Source organism: Stomoxys calcitrans, chromosome 2, assembly GCF_963082655.1.
Source record: "Stomoxys calcitrans chromosome 2, idStoCalc2.1, whole genome shotgun sequence".
NCBI lineage: Eukaryota > Metazoa > Arthropoda > Insecta > Diptera > Muscidae > Stomoxys > Stomoxys calcitrans.
In genome coordinates, this window is record NC_081553.1 from 216,073,020 (window position 1) to 216,089,056 (window position 16,037).

General features: G+C 29.4%; 1 protein-coding gene across 3 annotated transcripts in view; it reads right to left on the reverse strand.

The window, feature by feature from the left end:
- LOC106081092 (maternal protein pumilio) overlaps positions 1 to 16,037 on the reverse strand; it is an 809,199-nt gene that overhangs the window by 736,706 nt on the left and 56,456 nt on the right. Inside the window, exon 1 of one of the 3 annotated variants that reach the window (XM_013242816.2) lies at positions 8,569 to 8,909. The exons of the other annotated variants lie outside the window; for them this stretch is intronic. Within the exon in view, the coding sequence (XP_013098270.1) occupies positions 8,569 to 8,643 (75 nt within the window). The 5' untranslated portion in view covers positions 8,644 to 8,909. Of the gene's footprint in view, positions 1 to 8,568; positions 8,910 to 16,037 lie in introns of those variants that run through there. 3 annotated transcript variants of the gene reach the window in all.

The following is a 16,037-nucleotide window of genomic DNA, read 5'->3' on the forward strand; positions in this document are numbered from 1 at the left end:
TAAGTATGGCGCAAATCGGTACATAAACTGATATAGCTGTCATATAAACCGATCTTGGGTCTTGACTTCTTGAGCCTTTAGAGGGCGCAATTCTCATCCGATTTGGCACAAATATTGTACAACGGCTTCTCTCACAACCTTCAACATACGTGTTTAATATGGTCTGAATCGATCAATACCTTGATACAGCTGCCATATAAACCTATCTCCCGATTTTGATTTTTGAGCCACTACAAGGCGCAATTCATATCCGAATGAACTGAAATATTACACAATGACTTCTACAATGTTCAGCATACATTTATGATCCGAATCGGACTATAATTGATATAGCTCCAATAGCATAATAGTTCTTATTCAATATTATTTGTTGGCCTAAAAAGAGATCGCGCATAGAACTCGACAAATGCGAGTTATGGTGGAGGGTACATAAGATTCGGCCCGGCCGAACTTAGCACGCTCTTACTTGTTTAATATTCTTTTATAATGTTTATACCCTACACCACCATTGTGGTACAGGGTATTATAGATTTGTGCATTTGTTTACAACGCTAAGAAGGAGAATAGCGATCGACTCGGAATCACTTTCTGATTCGATTTAGCCATGTCCATCTGCGAGTCCATTTATTCTTATAATCAAGATACAAGTCGTATTTGTTATCCCACCATCACGAAATTTTGCACATGCCACTTATTTAAGCCAAGAACGAACGCTATAGCTGTTTGGAAAAATCGGTTCAGATTTAGATATAGCTCCCATATAAATGTATCGCCCGATTTGCACTTTAATGACCGTAGTAGCTACAATTTTCAACCGATCTGCACAAAATTTCGCACAGATTGTTTTACTACTAATTTTAAAATAGTTGCAAAATTTCATCAAAATCGGTTCAGATTTAGATATAGCTCTCATATATATGTATCGCCCGATTTGCACTTAAATGACCGTAGTAGCTAAAATTTTGAACCGATCTGCACAAAATTTGGCACGGATTGTTTTGCTACTGATTTTATCATATTTGCAAAATTTTATTAAAATCGGTTCAGATTAAGATATAGCTCCCATATATATGTATCGCCCGATTTGCACTTTAATGGCCTTAGTAGCAACAATTTTCAACCGATCTGCACAAATTTGGCACGGATTGTTTTGCTACTGATCTTAACATATCTGCTAGATTTCATCAAAATCGGTTCAGATTTGGATATAGCTCCAATATATATGTATCGCCCGATGTACACTTATAAGGTGTTCCACTCTAAAAACCCTCTTATTTGAGCCTTTTATTGCAATAGTCAGCAAATACTTCTTATTTGAGTGGTATCGTGGGGGTGGGATGGCCCCATAGACACTTTTCCGAAATATTGATATCAGATCCGTGCTTTACTCCCAAAGACCTTTCATTTGAGGCCTATATTGCTATGGTCGTAAATTTGTCCCCTTTGGGGGATGTTTTTGGGGGGAGGCGGCCCCTCAAGCACTTGGTCCCATATTTGGATATCAGATTCGAATTCTACACTCAAATACCTTTTATTTAAGCTCAATATTCCCATAGTCAGCAAATAAGCCCTGTTTGGGGGGTATTTTGAGGAAGAAGTGGATCCCCAGAAACTTTGACCCACATTTGGATATTATATTCGTATACTACTCGCAAATACCTTTCATTTGAGTCCCATATTGCCATTGTCGGTAAATATGTCCGATTTAGGGGTGTTTTGGTGGTTGGGGTGGCCCCCCTAACACTTGGTCCGACATTTGGATATCACATACGTTTTCTTATCCTAAATACCTTTCATTTGAGTCCCATATTGTTGTGATTGGTCTAAATATATGTTTGCTAGGCTTTTGGATGGGGCGGCCCCCCTAGGTACCCCATCCGAAATTTGGATACCAAATTTTTATTTTTAGGGTACTATATGAGAATACACAAAATTTCGCTTAAATCGCACCACCCATCTCCGAGATCTGGCGTTTCTGAAAATAAAGGTAAGGGGTAGGGTCCGCCGCCCCCTTCAGATATCAAAAATGTAGTACCCTATTTTCACCCCGGGATCATTATGCACCATCTGTGAAAATTTCAAGAAAATCGGTTCAGCGGTTTCTGAGTCTATAAGGAACACACAAACACAAATTGATTTTTATATATAAGATTTTTTTATTTTATATTTTTTTCTCTATTTTTTTTATAATTTTTATAAATATTTTAATAATTTTTTATTAATATATTAATTATTTTTTATAATTTTTTTTATAATTTTTTTTTTTATAATTTTTTTAAATTTTTAAATTTTTTTTTTATTTTAATCCTTGGTTCAATTTTTTCATAATTATTTTACTTTCATTTCTTAGCGTGTAGCTACTTTCATGTCAATGGTACTTTACTAAGCAAAATAGAACAGAAAAACAAGCGAAATACCTTTCAAGTGGATGGTTCACTCATCTTCGGTAGTCAAGTACTACGAAGACACATGCAGTATAAAAAGAGAATCCCTAAAAGGCAACACATAATAAGTACCCGGTAGAAAGAAACTCAGTAAATATGCCAACAAAGACCATTAGAAAACAAAAAAAAAACAGAATACGAAGAAAGCAACCATACGACAAAAGGAAATTCGATTGAAAGTTAATCCGAAAAATACCAGCCAGTCGAAGATTTTGACCAAAATAGTTAGAATTAGGATGTTTTACAAATAACCCCCGAAAAAAAAATAGGACAATGTATGGCAATAATGAGTTTGCATTTTTGCTGTAGGATATACAAGTAGTCCAATGTGTAGCTTTAAATGATTTGTCATCAATGACCATAAATGGCTCATTCGCATGCAATGAATTAGTTTTGAGTAAGCAACACGTGCCGGAATATTTCTTTACCCAACATTATAGAATGTGGGGGGTATAGTAAACTCATCATTCCATTAATAAAATTTTACCACGAATATCCCATTAACAAACAGCGGAGTAACTTTTCTCCTTTTAATGAGCGTTACTCCATTCAAGTTTTAGCCCAACGATAAGGGGGAACTCCTTTTTATACAAGAGGGAAGTTAATCTGAACGGGAAGTGAGATATTGCGATTAAATTTTAAACGGAAATACCTGGGGTATTAGTCAGAAATTATTAGCCAGGTGAATAAGTATTGTTTCGGAGTATATTGTGGGTAAAACGGCGCTCAGACATTTCGCCTCTTATGTGGAAACCAAATTCATGCTTTACTCCCAAATATCTTTTATTTGAGCCCTATATTGCCATGATCGGTAAATATATCATCTTGTTTTAGGGTTGGGACGGACCCCGAGATACTTGGTTCCTAAAGTGGATATCAATTCTATGATCTACTCCCAAAGACCTTTCAATTGAGCCTCATATGGCCATGGTCGAAAAATATATCCGTTTTGGGACTGTCTAGATGTGGGGCGGATTCCTTGATTCGCTTTCTACTCTTAAATACCTTTCGTATGAGTCCCAGAATGACCTGATTGGTTTTTATATCTCTTTGGGGGGTTTTAGATGTGGTGTTGAAAATTGTTTCTGATGTTCTTGCCAGAATTCGAAACCCGGCGTTCAGCTTCATAGGCGGACTTGCTAACATTAGCGCTACCGGTGGTTAGGGCTCTTTAAGCGATATTTTGTTTGCATTCTTATTATAAACTAAAATCAAAAATTTGGTATCTACATTTGGGGTGGGGTACACTAAATGGGGTATAAATGCTATCTATGGTGGAGGGTATACAAGACTCTGCCCGGCCAAACTTAGCACGCTTTCATTTGTTAATATTCTTTATATTTTTTTTATGTTCTCCACCATAGGATGGGAGCATACTAATTTCGTCATTCTGTTTGTAACTCCTCGAAATATTCGTCTAAGATCCAATAAAGTTTATATATTCTAGATCGTCATGACATTTGGAGTCGATCTAGCCATGTCCGTACGTCCATATGTCAAAAGCACGCAAACTTTAGAAGGAGTAAATCTAGACGCTTCAAGTTTTGCATAAATACCTGTTATTTGTATAGGTTGCTTGGGATTGTAAATGGCTCATATCGGTCTATGTTTTGATATAGCTGCCATTCTAACCGATCTTCGATCTTGACTTTATGCGCCTCTAGAGGACGCAATTCCTATCCGATTTGGGTGTTTCGTTATGACTACCAACAACTATGCTAAATATGGTTCACATCGGTCCATAACCTGTTATAGCTGCCATATCAACCGATCTGGGGTCTTGTCACATTGAGCTTCTGGTGGGCGCAATTATTATTCGATTTGGCTGAACTTTTGTACAACGTGTCAAATAGGGTCAGAATCGGTCTATAGCCTGATACAATCCCCATATAAGCCGATCTCCTTTTTTACTTCTCGAACCACTAAAGGGCGCAATTCTTATGCGATTTGGCTAAAATTTTAAATAATGGCTACTACTACGGTCTCCAACATTGAATTCCGAATCCGGCCATAACTTGATATGGCTCCAATAGCATAGCAATTCTATTCTTGTACCCGGGAAAAGAACTCGACAAATGCGATCCGTGATGGAAGGTATATAAGAGTCGGCCCCAAACATGTAGGCTTTTACTTGTTTTTTTTTTTTTACTTTACTTTTCTTTCATATTTTTTTTTATATATATTTTTCGTATTTTTTATATTTAAAATATATTTTTCTAAATTTTTTTAAATATTGTTTTTTTTTATTATTTTTTACATATTTTTAATTGTTTTTTGCTAAAAATTTTTGAAATCTTTTTTATTACTTTTTTATATATTTTCTTAAAATATTTTTAATTTTTTTTAATATTTTGAAATAGTTTTTTTCCAATACTTTTTTATATTTTCATATATAAATACTTTACATATGAAGTCTGTTTTATTGTAATAGTTATATCTCTTCATTTGGTAGAAATATATAAAGTGGAGTAATTTTCTTGCTTGCTGTGCTACAAAAGGAAAATACTCTTAAGATCATATTTTCAACTTAGAAGACAAAACTTTTTGACAAGATCCTACTGATGAGTTTGGTGTGGTGCCAAACGATATCGCGATCTAGGACACCAGTCAAATGCTATTACAAAACTAAAGAGACTTGTTCAAATGCAGATGTGTGCTTTAAAACTTACTGTAGTTGAAATGGTTTTAAAGCACCATGATCCATTTGAAATCGCCCGTTGATGATATTTCTGGGTCGAAATTGAAATCGCGATAAGGGAAAGCAGTCAAATGCTTTTAGCAACAACACACTTTTGCTGACTTTAAAGTGCTTTTTGTTTAAAGCCAGACAATATCATGCAATGGAATTTAAATTTTCAAAAAATAAAAGAAAAAAAAAATAGATTTTTTCTTTTTTTTCATTGGTGCTAGAAACAGAGAACCCTGCGGTCTGCAATATCCGTTTGTGTGAATTATTTCAAGACCGTATTTTTTTCATATATTTTTACTGAATTTATTTTTAATTTTGTTTTAAGCTTTCAATGTTTTTTTTTTTTTTTTAATTTTTGTTAATTGTTTTTAATTTTTTTATTTTTGTAATTTTAATTGTTTTCTTTTTAATTTATATATATATTTTTTCTAATTTTTACATATTTTTGTTACATTTTTTATTAATGTTTATTGTTTTCATGTTTTTTTAATTTTAAATTTTTTTATTAATGTTTATTTTTCTTAAATTTTTTCTTTTTAATTTCTAAATTTTAATAAATGTTTATTTTTTTTTTAATTTTTATATATATTTATATATTTTTTAATTATTTTTAATATTTATTTGTTAGTAATTCAATTAGCTTGTATATTTTTACTGAATTTATTTTTTTTATTTTTTTTTAAATTTGAATTTTTTTTATTATTTTAAATTTTAAATTGATTTTGTTGTTTTTTTTTTAATTTTATTGTACACTTTATTTATTTTTTATGTAAATTTTAATTATTTTTATTAATTCGCATATTTTTGCTGAACTTATTTAAAATTTTTTTTTTAACTTTTAATTTTTTTGTAATTTTCTTTTTCTATTTTTTAATTTCAAATTTAAAATTTTTTTTATTAATTTTTATTTTTTCTATTTATTTCTTTAAATTTTATTTTTTTTTTTGTTAATTTTTATTGTTTTTTTTTTTAGTTTTTTTATATTTTTTTTAATTTTGAATTTTTTTATATTAATTTGTATTCTATTTTTTAATTTTTATATATATTTTTTTTTTAATTTTTACATATTTTTTATTTAATTTTAATTAATTAAATTAATTAATTTTAATTATTTTTTAGTATTTCAGTTAATTTGTATATTTTTAATGAATTAATTTGTAATTTTTTTTTTTAAATATGAAATTTTTTTAGTGTTTTTTTAATTTTTTTTTAGTTTCAATTTTATTTTTTGTAATTTTTTTTTAGTTTCAATTTTATTTTTTGTAATTTTTTTTAATTTCAATTTTATTTTCTTATTTTTTTTAATTTCAATTTTATTTTTTTTAATTTTTTTTAGTTTCAATTTTATTTTTTTTAATTTAAATTTTTTTTTGAAATTTTAAATTTAAATTTTTTTTATTAATTTTTATTTTTCTGTTTATTTTTCTTAATTTTTATTGTCTTTTTAAATGTTTATAGTTTTTTTTAATTTTTATATATATGTTTTTTAAATTAGATTTTTTTTATATTAATTTGTAAGTTTTTTTTTATTTTCATACATTTGTTTTAATTTTTGTATAATTTTTATTTGTTTTTTCAATTTTTATACATATTTTTTTTATTTCTATATATTTTTTTAATTATTTTTTAGTAATTCGATTATTCTTTATATTTTTACTGAATTTATTTTTTAATTTTTTTTTTAAATTTGAAAATTTTTTTATTGATTTTTTTTAGTTTTAATTAATTTTTTTTTTATTTTTTAGTTTTTCCATTTATATTTTTTTAATTTTTATTGTTTTTTTATTTTTATTGTTTTTTTTTATTTTTACTGTTTTTTTATTTTTATTGTTTTTTTTTTAATTTGAATTTGTTTATATTAATTTGTATGTATTCTTTTTAATTTTTATATAAATATTTTAAATTTTTTTTAGTTTATATATTTTTTTTTTGGTTTTTTATATATTTTTTATCATTTTTTTTTAATTTTTGTACGTATTTTTTTAATTTTATATATTTTTTAATTATTTTTTAGTAATTCGATTAATTTTTATATTTTTACTGAAATTATTTTTTAATTTTTTTTTAAATTTAAAAACTTTTTTTTATTGATTTTTTATTTTTTTTATTATTTCTCATTTTTTCTATTTTTTTATTCTTATTGTTTTTTATTGTATTTTTTAATTTTCATATATTTTTTTAATTTTTTTTTTTTTTAATTTGAATTTTTAACAATTTTTTTTTAATTTTTATATATCATTTTTTAATTTTTTTACATTTTTTTTTAGTTTTTATATATTTTTTTTAAATTTTTATATATTTCTTTTAATTTTTTTTTCTTTTTTATTATTTTCTTTTTACATATAAAACCTCGTCACAACATCTTGTAGGTGTGCTGCAAGCCAATTTCCACTAATTGCCCGACAACATTTTCACATTTTTTTTCCCACAATTTTTGTACAAAATATCCATTGTACATCAATGGAATATTCATCATGTCCACACCTGGTAGAATTTTGTCATTTCCAATAAATTTGCAACTCAATTGGGCGCAATAATTTATTTCTAATTTGATGTTTATGATCAGTTGTCTTTCCCCTCACAGCCACAACATAAATAGTTCCGGGCTAGATTGTTGGAAACACAATTCTGTCTCATCGGTGGTTTCAGCATTTGGGTAAACTAGTAACTCGGTACAGTGATGGTATATGGCTTGAGGGGACTATTTCCATAATTTAACCAATGGGAATGAGATCTAATCAAGCGGAAAATTGTTTTTTGTTCTCCACACAAAATGATTTAAAAAACGAGAAAAATTGTGCATGAAGTCGTTTACCACCACATATACATATGTACTTGTGAGTCTGTTTGTGTGTGTGTGTGTTTATCTATCCTTTGCTGAAAAGGCCTGCCATCTACAATCTACCCCTCTTCACTGTGTGAGTATGAAGAAGAAAGAAAAAAAACGGTGACTACTCTGATGAATGTATAGTTGAAATATAGTGGTCAAAGGGGGGAAAACAGAAATACAGAAATGTTCCAATAATTGAAACCGGAAAATATATATTTTAATTTAGACCTTTTTTCCATTTATTTTGTGCGCTTTTATGTTCGAAAACCAAATGTATAATGAAGAAGGGTAAAATAAAAGCAATAAAGATATTGGTGTTTTTTTTTAGTCAGACTGCCACTCAACCGCTTTACTACATAAATTGTGGTGAGGATGGTCATGATGCTGATGGTCATAAAGGCGGCTTTGTGTTGGTTGATGGACCATGATGTAGTTGGCTTACTTACACACATCCAAATGATAAAAAGAGCGAATCTATTTGAAAATCCCTCAGTGTTACAGTTTTCTTTAATAGTCATAAATATTGATGCATTTATTTACATTGTTTTTATTTTTAACAACTAAAACGTGAATAAATTTTGTTAAAAAAAATAGCGAATAATTACCATTTCCTGGGCTGTCAATACCATCTCTTCGCCATTGCGCGAATCGAACATAAACTCGTGGAGAAATTTCATCATCAGGAATTTCGAATCTTTATTACGTCTGAGGCGGCGTTATTAAATCAAAGATGACTAGATTGGGTATTTATTTACAAATATACATAAATTATACAAAAAACGCTGGCTCACAACACGGTTAATTATTAATCGATTGAGTATTGTTTTTTCATGCGTGTAAAAAACTGCAATTGAGATTGGAATTGGTTTTTTTTTTTAATTTATTTTTGATTTATTTAAATTATTAATTTATTTTTAAAAATTTTCTTTTTTATTTGAGAAAATGTTTTCTTAAAAATTGGTTATTAGCACACGTAGAATGAACACCTATAAATATTTTTTGTAAAAGCTGTTAACACCAAAAACTATATATCTGGGAAAATCTTTATTCAATTTACACATTTTTCTTCAATATTCAATTTCCATAATTGTAATATTTTATTTATTTTCGCACTACTCGACGATATCCTTACGCATTTATTTTTAATATAATCACCATTGTGGTTGCAATTACTTTTTATTTTTATATTCACTAAGGCAATTCAATGGGATTATTTCATAGATTTTAAAATATTGAATTGAAGATCTTTTTCACAGCTTTATGTTTGACATTTTTTGGATACGTCAAATGTTGCGCAATTTGACTTATTTTCATTATTTTAATTTTTATTATTCAACATCAAATTTTTAATTTATTTTGTTTTTGTTTATTTTTTTATTAATTTTTTATTTATTTAATTTTTTGTGATATATTCTACTTTATTTTTTTTTGGTCTTGAATTTTATTTTTTGATTTTTTTATTAAAATTTTTTTATTTAGTACTTTTTTTTATTAATTTTTATTTTGAATATTTATTATGATTTTTTTCTTCATTATATATCTTTATTTATTTATAATTTTTTTTTACTATAATTAAAAATTTTTTATTTTCTATTTTTTTTTGTTAGTCTTTGATTTTATTTTTTGACATTTTATTGAAATTTTTTTATTTAGAATTTTTCATTAATTTTTATTTTGAATATATATTATGAATTTTTTCTTCATTATTTATCTTTAGTTTTTTATTTTTAATTATTTATATTTTTTTTTATAATTAAAAATTAAAATTCACATTAAAAAATAAACATCAACTTTTTATACCCTCCACCATAATATGGGGGTACACTAATTTCGTCATTCTGTTTGTAACACCTCGAAATATGCGTCTGAGACCCCATAAAGTATATATTGGGTTGCCCAAAAAGTAATTGCGGATTTTTTAAAAGAAAGTAAATGAATTTTTAATAAATCTTAGAATGAACTTTAATCAAATATACTTTTTTACACTTTTTTTCTAAAGCAAGCTAAAAGTAGCAGCTGATAACTGACAGAAGAAAGAATGCAATTACAGAGTCACAAGCTGTGAAAAAATTTGTCAACTATATGAAAAATCCGCAATTACTTTTTGGGCAACCCAATATATTCTTGATCGTCGTGACATTTTATGTCGCCATGCCATGTCCGTCCGTCCGTCCTTCTGTCTGTCGAAAGCATGCTAACTTCCGAAGGAGTAAAGCTAGCCGCTTGAAATTTTGCACAAATACTTTTTATTAGTATAGGTCGGTTGGGATTGTAAATGGGCCAAAACAGTTCATGTTTTGTATAGCTGCCATATAAACCGATCTTGGGTTTTGACTTCTTGAGCCTGTAGAGAGCGCATTTCTTATTCGATTTGAATGAATTTTTGCACGTAGTATTTTGTTATGATATCCAACAACTGTGCCAAGTATGATTCAAATCGGTTCATAACCTGATATAGCTGTCATATAAACCGATCTTGGGTCTTGACTTCTTGAGCCTCTAGATGGCGCAATTCTTATCCGATTGGAATGAAATTTTGCACTTAGTATTTTGTTATGATGTCCAACAACTGTGCCAAGTATGGTTCAAATCGGTCCATAACCTGATATAGCCGTCATAAAAACCGATCTTGGGTCTTGATTTTTGAGCCTCTAGAGGGCGCAATTCTGATCCGATTGGAATGAAATTTTGCACGACGTGTTTCCATATGATGTCCAACAACTGTGCCAAGTATGGCTCAAATCGGTTCATAACCTGATATAGCTGTCATGTAAACCGATCTGGGGACTTGACTTCTTGAGCTTTTAGAGGGCGCAATTCCTATCCGATTTGGCTGAAATTTTGCATGACGTATTTTATTCTTACTTTCAACAACTGTGTCAAATAAGGTTCAAATCGGTTCATAACCTGATATAGCTGATATATAAACCGATCTGGGATCTTGTCTTCTTGAGCCTCTAGAGGTCGCAATTATTATCCGATTTGCCTGAAATTTTGTACGACGCATCCTCTCATGACCATCAACATACGTGTTTATTATGATCTGAATCGGTCTATACCCCGATACAGCTCCCATATAAATCGATCTCTCTATTTTACTTCTTGAGCCCCCAAAGGGCGCAATTCTTATTCGAATTGGCTGTCATTTTACACAGGTCTCCAACATATAATTTAATTGTGGTCCAAACCGGACCATATCTTGATATCGCTCTAATAGCAGAGCAAATCTTTTCTTATATCCTTTTTTGCTTACGAGGAGATGCCGGGAAAAGAACTCGACAAATGCGATCTATGGTGGATGGTATATAAGATTCGGCCCGACCAAACTTAGCACGCTTTTACTTGTTTGTTATTATTTTTTTATTTATTTTTATTCATTTTTTTTATTTTTTTTTTATTTATTTTTTTTTTATTTATTTTTTTTTATTTATTTTTTTTTTATTTATTTTTTTTTATTTATTTTTTTTATTTATTTTTTTTTATTTATTTATTTTTTTTTATTTATTTTTTTATTTTTTTTTATTTTATTTTTTTTTTTTATTTTGTTTTATTTTTTATTCATTTATTTTTATTTACTTTTCAAAATTATTTATGTTAACCTGTTATAAGCCGGTCATGCATATGATTACTATATTTTTTTTATTATTTCTCTTTTTTTCTATTAGTTCCTACTTTCTATTTTTTTAATTTTGTTTTATTTCTTAGTTTTTAACTTCTTTTTTAATTCTGTATTTGTACTTCTTTTAATTCTTTAGATTTTTTAATTTATTTTATTTTAATTATATATTTGTTTTGCTTTATTTCACTTCTTATTAGTTTAAATTTCATTTTAGGTTTTGTTGTTTTATTTTTATATTTTTTATGTGCATTTTATTTTTGTAATTTTGTTTTTAATTCAATAGTAAGTTATTTGATTTTTTTATTTGTTTTAAGATTTATTTATACTTCATATATAGATTTACCTTTTAATTACATAAACAGTTATTATCTTCATTATTGGATTCCACTATTAGAATTTCATATATTCTACAATACTCCTGGTTCATAGTTGATATTCCGCCTTTCAAATACATATGTGTATATATGGATATAAATATCCTGCCATATCCTGAGTACTCTTTACTCAATGTGTTTACCTTTTAATTAATTTAATTAAACTGTTGTTAGTATTTCCCACAATTATTTTTTATTTGCACATGTCTTCAGTTTTTTTTTTAAGGAAGCAAAACAACTCAAACGACATCTAAAATTCTGATATATTTACGTTTAACGAGGCATCGCATGTTAGGAATCCCACAAAAATCAATAACTTGTCATTAAGTACCACAAATATATTCTAATACTGAAACAAAAAACACAGTTGTTCACTGACAGTTAAATAGTTCAGTCGTGTTTTAATGGATCTCCCTCCTAATACACTTTGCGCCAAGTGCTTTAAGGCTTTAAGTGCCAAATCGATAGCCTGCCACGTTTGTAGAGCTAAATATCATTTTTTCTGTGCGGACATTGATGCAAATATTGCCGAACTTTTTATTAAAAACGCGAACTTAGTTTTCAACTGCAATGATTGTTTGCGTCTCACTTCTAATCTAATTGCTGGCATTTCATCTTTAAAAACTGAAGTAAGAGAACTCAAGCTCTTAATCGACTCTTCACTGAGAGCAGAAGTGCACGAATTGAAGCAAATAATAGAGAACAACAAGCAAACTGAAAAAAAACAACGGCATCAACATAACTCCAATCTTAATACTGCAGCAGTGAGGAGCCGTGATGTTGTTGGTAAGGTTCAAAGTACAAATGCCCCTGTCGCTGCTGCTGTCGAACATTCGTTGAACGTAAACAACAGCCAACATGTTGTGCCATACGCGTCATCTGTATCATCGCTTAACACAGTAGATGCTAATGCTGTTGATAATGATGATGCTGTGTTTGAAGCCAACGTCCTACCTAATTCTAATTGGGTGCGTGTCCAGAGGCGTAGAAAAAGAAAGGATAAGGTCATTTATGGTGAAAATAATACAACAAATGAATTGGATGTTGTTATTTCTAAGAAATGGGTGCATATTTCATCTTTTAAGCCATCAGTTACGAGCGAGCATATCACTGACTTTATTCAAAAGAATGCTAACATTGCAAAGTCTAATATGGAGTGCTATGTGCTTGTGAAAAAAGATGTTGACATCAATAGTTTAAAACGCGTCAACTTTAAGCTTGGTGTTACATCTAATCATTACGATGACGTCATCAACCCAAAGTTATGGCCTACTGATATTAGAATTCGTCCATTTATAAATTTTCAAAAAATGGCAGTGGAATCGCTTCCCCATTGATTAATGAGGTGCATGGTTTAAAAATTTACTACCATAATCTGTCTGGTATGCGTACGAAGTCCAAGGATGTTTTTGATTTCTCCAATCAATTGAACTATGATGTTATTGCTCTTGTTGAAACCTGGTTGAACGATGACTTTTGTGATGCTGAGTTCTTCGATCTAAATTTATTTGCTGTTTACCGTAAAGATAGAAATGTTTCAAGGACTGGATATTCTAGAGGAGGTGGTGTGCTCTTGGCCGTTAAATCTCAATACAAGTCAAACTTATGTGGTTTGGATGATGACAGCGGATTATTAGACCAAATTGCTGTATGCATAAATGGTTTAAATCTTAGCGTTGTATTATGTTTGTCTTACATACCCCCAGGTAGTAGTGCATCTATTTATTCGAAGCATATTGATAATATTTTTGCTATTGAAGTAAGCATGGGGTCGAAAGCTAATATTTGTGTTATGGGTGATTTTAATTTACCTAACATTTGTTGGTCAAAATTTGACGACAATCATTTTTTAACGCCCACTAATGTAAACAAGGATTACGAGGTCAATTGTATTGATACTTTATTAAGTTTAAATCTTGTTCAAATTAATCATTTTTCTAATCAACTTCACCGATTTCTTGATCTTATTTTTGTTCCAAATGATTTTAAATTTAATGTTTATGAATGTTTGGCTCCAATTTCCCCATCTAATCTACATCATATGCCTATTGTTGTTGAAGTAGGTTATTTTAACTTTCTAAAATCATCTCCGTCTCAAAATCTGGCTCTAAATTATAACGTTTGTGATTTTAATATGTTGAATTCAATTCTTGGCTCCATTGATTGGATAAAAATATTTAATGATAAAACATCATCAGTTTGTTATGATTTTTTTATAGAAAAAGTCTCTGATATACTTAAATCTAATGTTCCGTTTAAGAAAAATAAGCCACATAAACTGCCTTGGTATACGACAGGTCTTAAGAAACTTAAAAATTTACGAAATAAATTTCATAAGCGCTTTTTGGCGCATGGTGATCCGGAAGATTTGGTCCAATGCAAGCATTATCAACGTGAATTTAATTTTTTAAATAAATTCCTCTATAAGCAATACATTCTGGATAAAGAGAATGAAATTAAAGCCAATCCTAAAAGCTTTTGGTCTTATGTTAACTCTAAAAGGAAAACATCTGATATCCCATCTACTCTCACATATAATGGCTGTACATCAAAATCTGGTGTGGACGTGGTTAATATGTTTGCTTCTTTTTTCAAATCTAATTTTGATTCTCCCGTAACAAGTAGCGCGGCAGTCCTTGATTCTGTATCTGCTATTAATTTGGCAAATATTTCTGTTTCGGATGAAGATGTGTTGGACGCTATTTTTAATATTAAGAATAGTTTTAAACACGACGCCGATGGCCTTTGTGCTTATTTTCTAAAAAAGTGTTCTATTTGTGTAGCTCCAATTTTAACTTTCATTTTCAATCTCTCTATTAAGGAGGGTATATTTATTAATAGATGGAAAGTAGCATCAATTACCCCAGTTTTTAAAGGTGGCAGAAAAGACGATGTAACTTGTTACAGGCCAATTGCTAAATTGTCGTGTGTTTCAAAAGTGTTTGAGCATGTTATTCACAAAAAATTGTTTTTTATTTGCAAATCATTTATTTCTCCCCATCAGCATGGATTTTTTTCAGGAAGATCAACTTCAACTAATTTGGTTCTCTTTACAGAATATTGCCTATCTGCCTTTGAACGTGGCTGTCAAGTTGAAGCCATTTACACAGATTTATCAAAAGCTTTCGATAAAGTATCACATTCTATATTGCTCGATAAATTACAAGAATTAGGGTTTCATTCCAATTTTCTTTCTTGGATCGCTTCATATCTTCACAACAGAGTGTGTACAGTAAAGGTGGAGAGTTTTGTATCTTCACCTTATATTCAAACTTCCGGTGTGCCTCAGGGTAGTATCTTGGGGCCACTTCTTTTTATTTTATTCATAAATGGCATTTCCTCATGCTTTTCAACATCTAGATTTCTGCTCTATGCTGATGATTTAAAAATATTTCATAAAATTGAGTCTATGTCTGATGTCTTCGATTTACAGAATGACTTGGACAATCTGCTGAGTTGGTGTATTAGCAACAAGCTTCTTATAAATTTATCGAAATGTGCTCACGTCTCTTTTTACAGATTGCGTCATCCAATCCAAACTTCATTTAAAATTGGTAATTGTGTACTTAAAAAATCAACTTCAGTTCGCGACCTGGGTGTGATTTTTGATTTCTCCTTGTCCTTTGTTCCACATATTGACTATATAATACCTGATGCTTATAAGGTCCTTGCTTTTATTAAGAGAAATTGCTTTGATTTTTCTGATCCTAACACTTTCAAGATATTATATACAACTTTTGTTAGATCAAAGTTGGAGTATGCCGCCATCATTTGGGATCCTTATTGTATTTCGCATATCGGTCGTATTGAACGAATTCAAAAACTTTTTTCTAAATTTGCCCTTAGGCCTTTGTTTCCTTTGGAGCATCCACCATATCGGTCGCGATGTTTGTTACTGGGACTACAGAGTTTGGATTGCCGTAGAAAATTTCAGTCTGCTTTATTTATTTTTGATTTGATTAATAATCGTGTCGATTCTCCCGATTTGTTGGCTTTAGTTCCGTTTTCTGTTCCAGTAAGGAGTTTACGATTTACTGATTTATTTAGTATTAAATTTCATCGTTGCAATTATGCCCGCAAT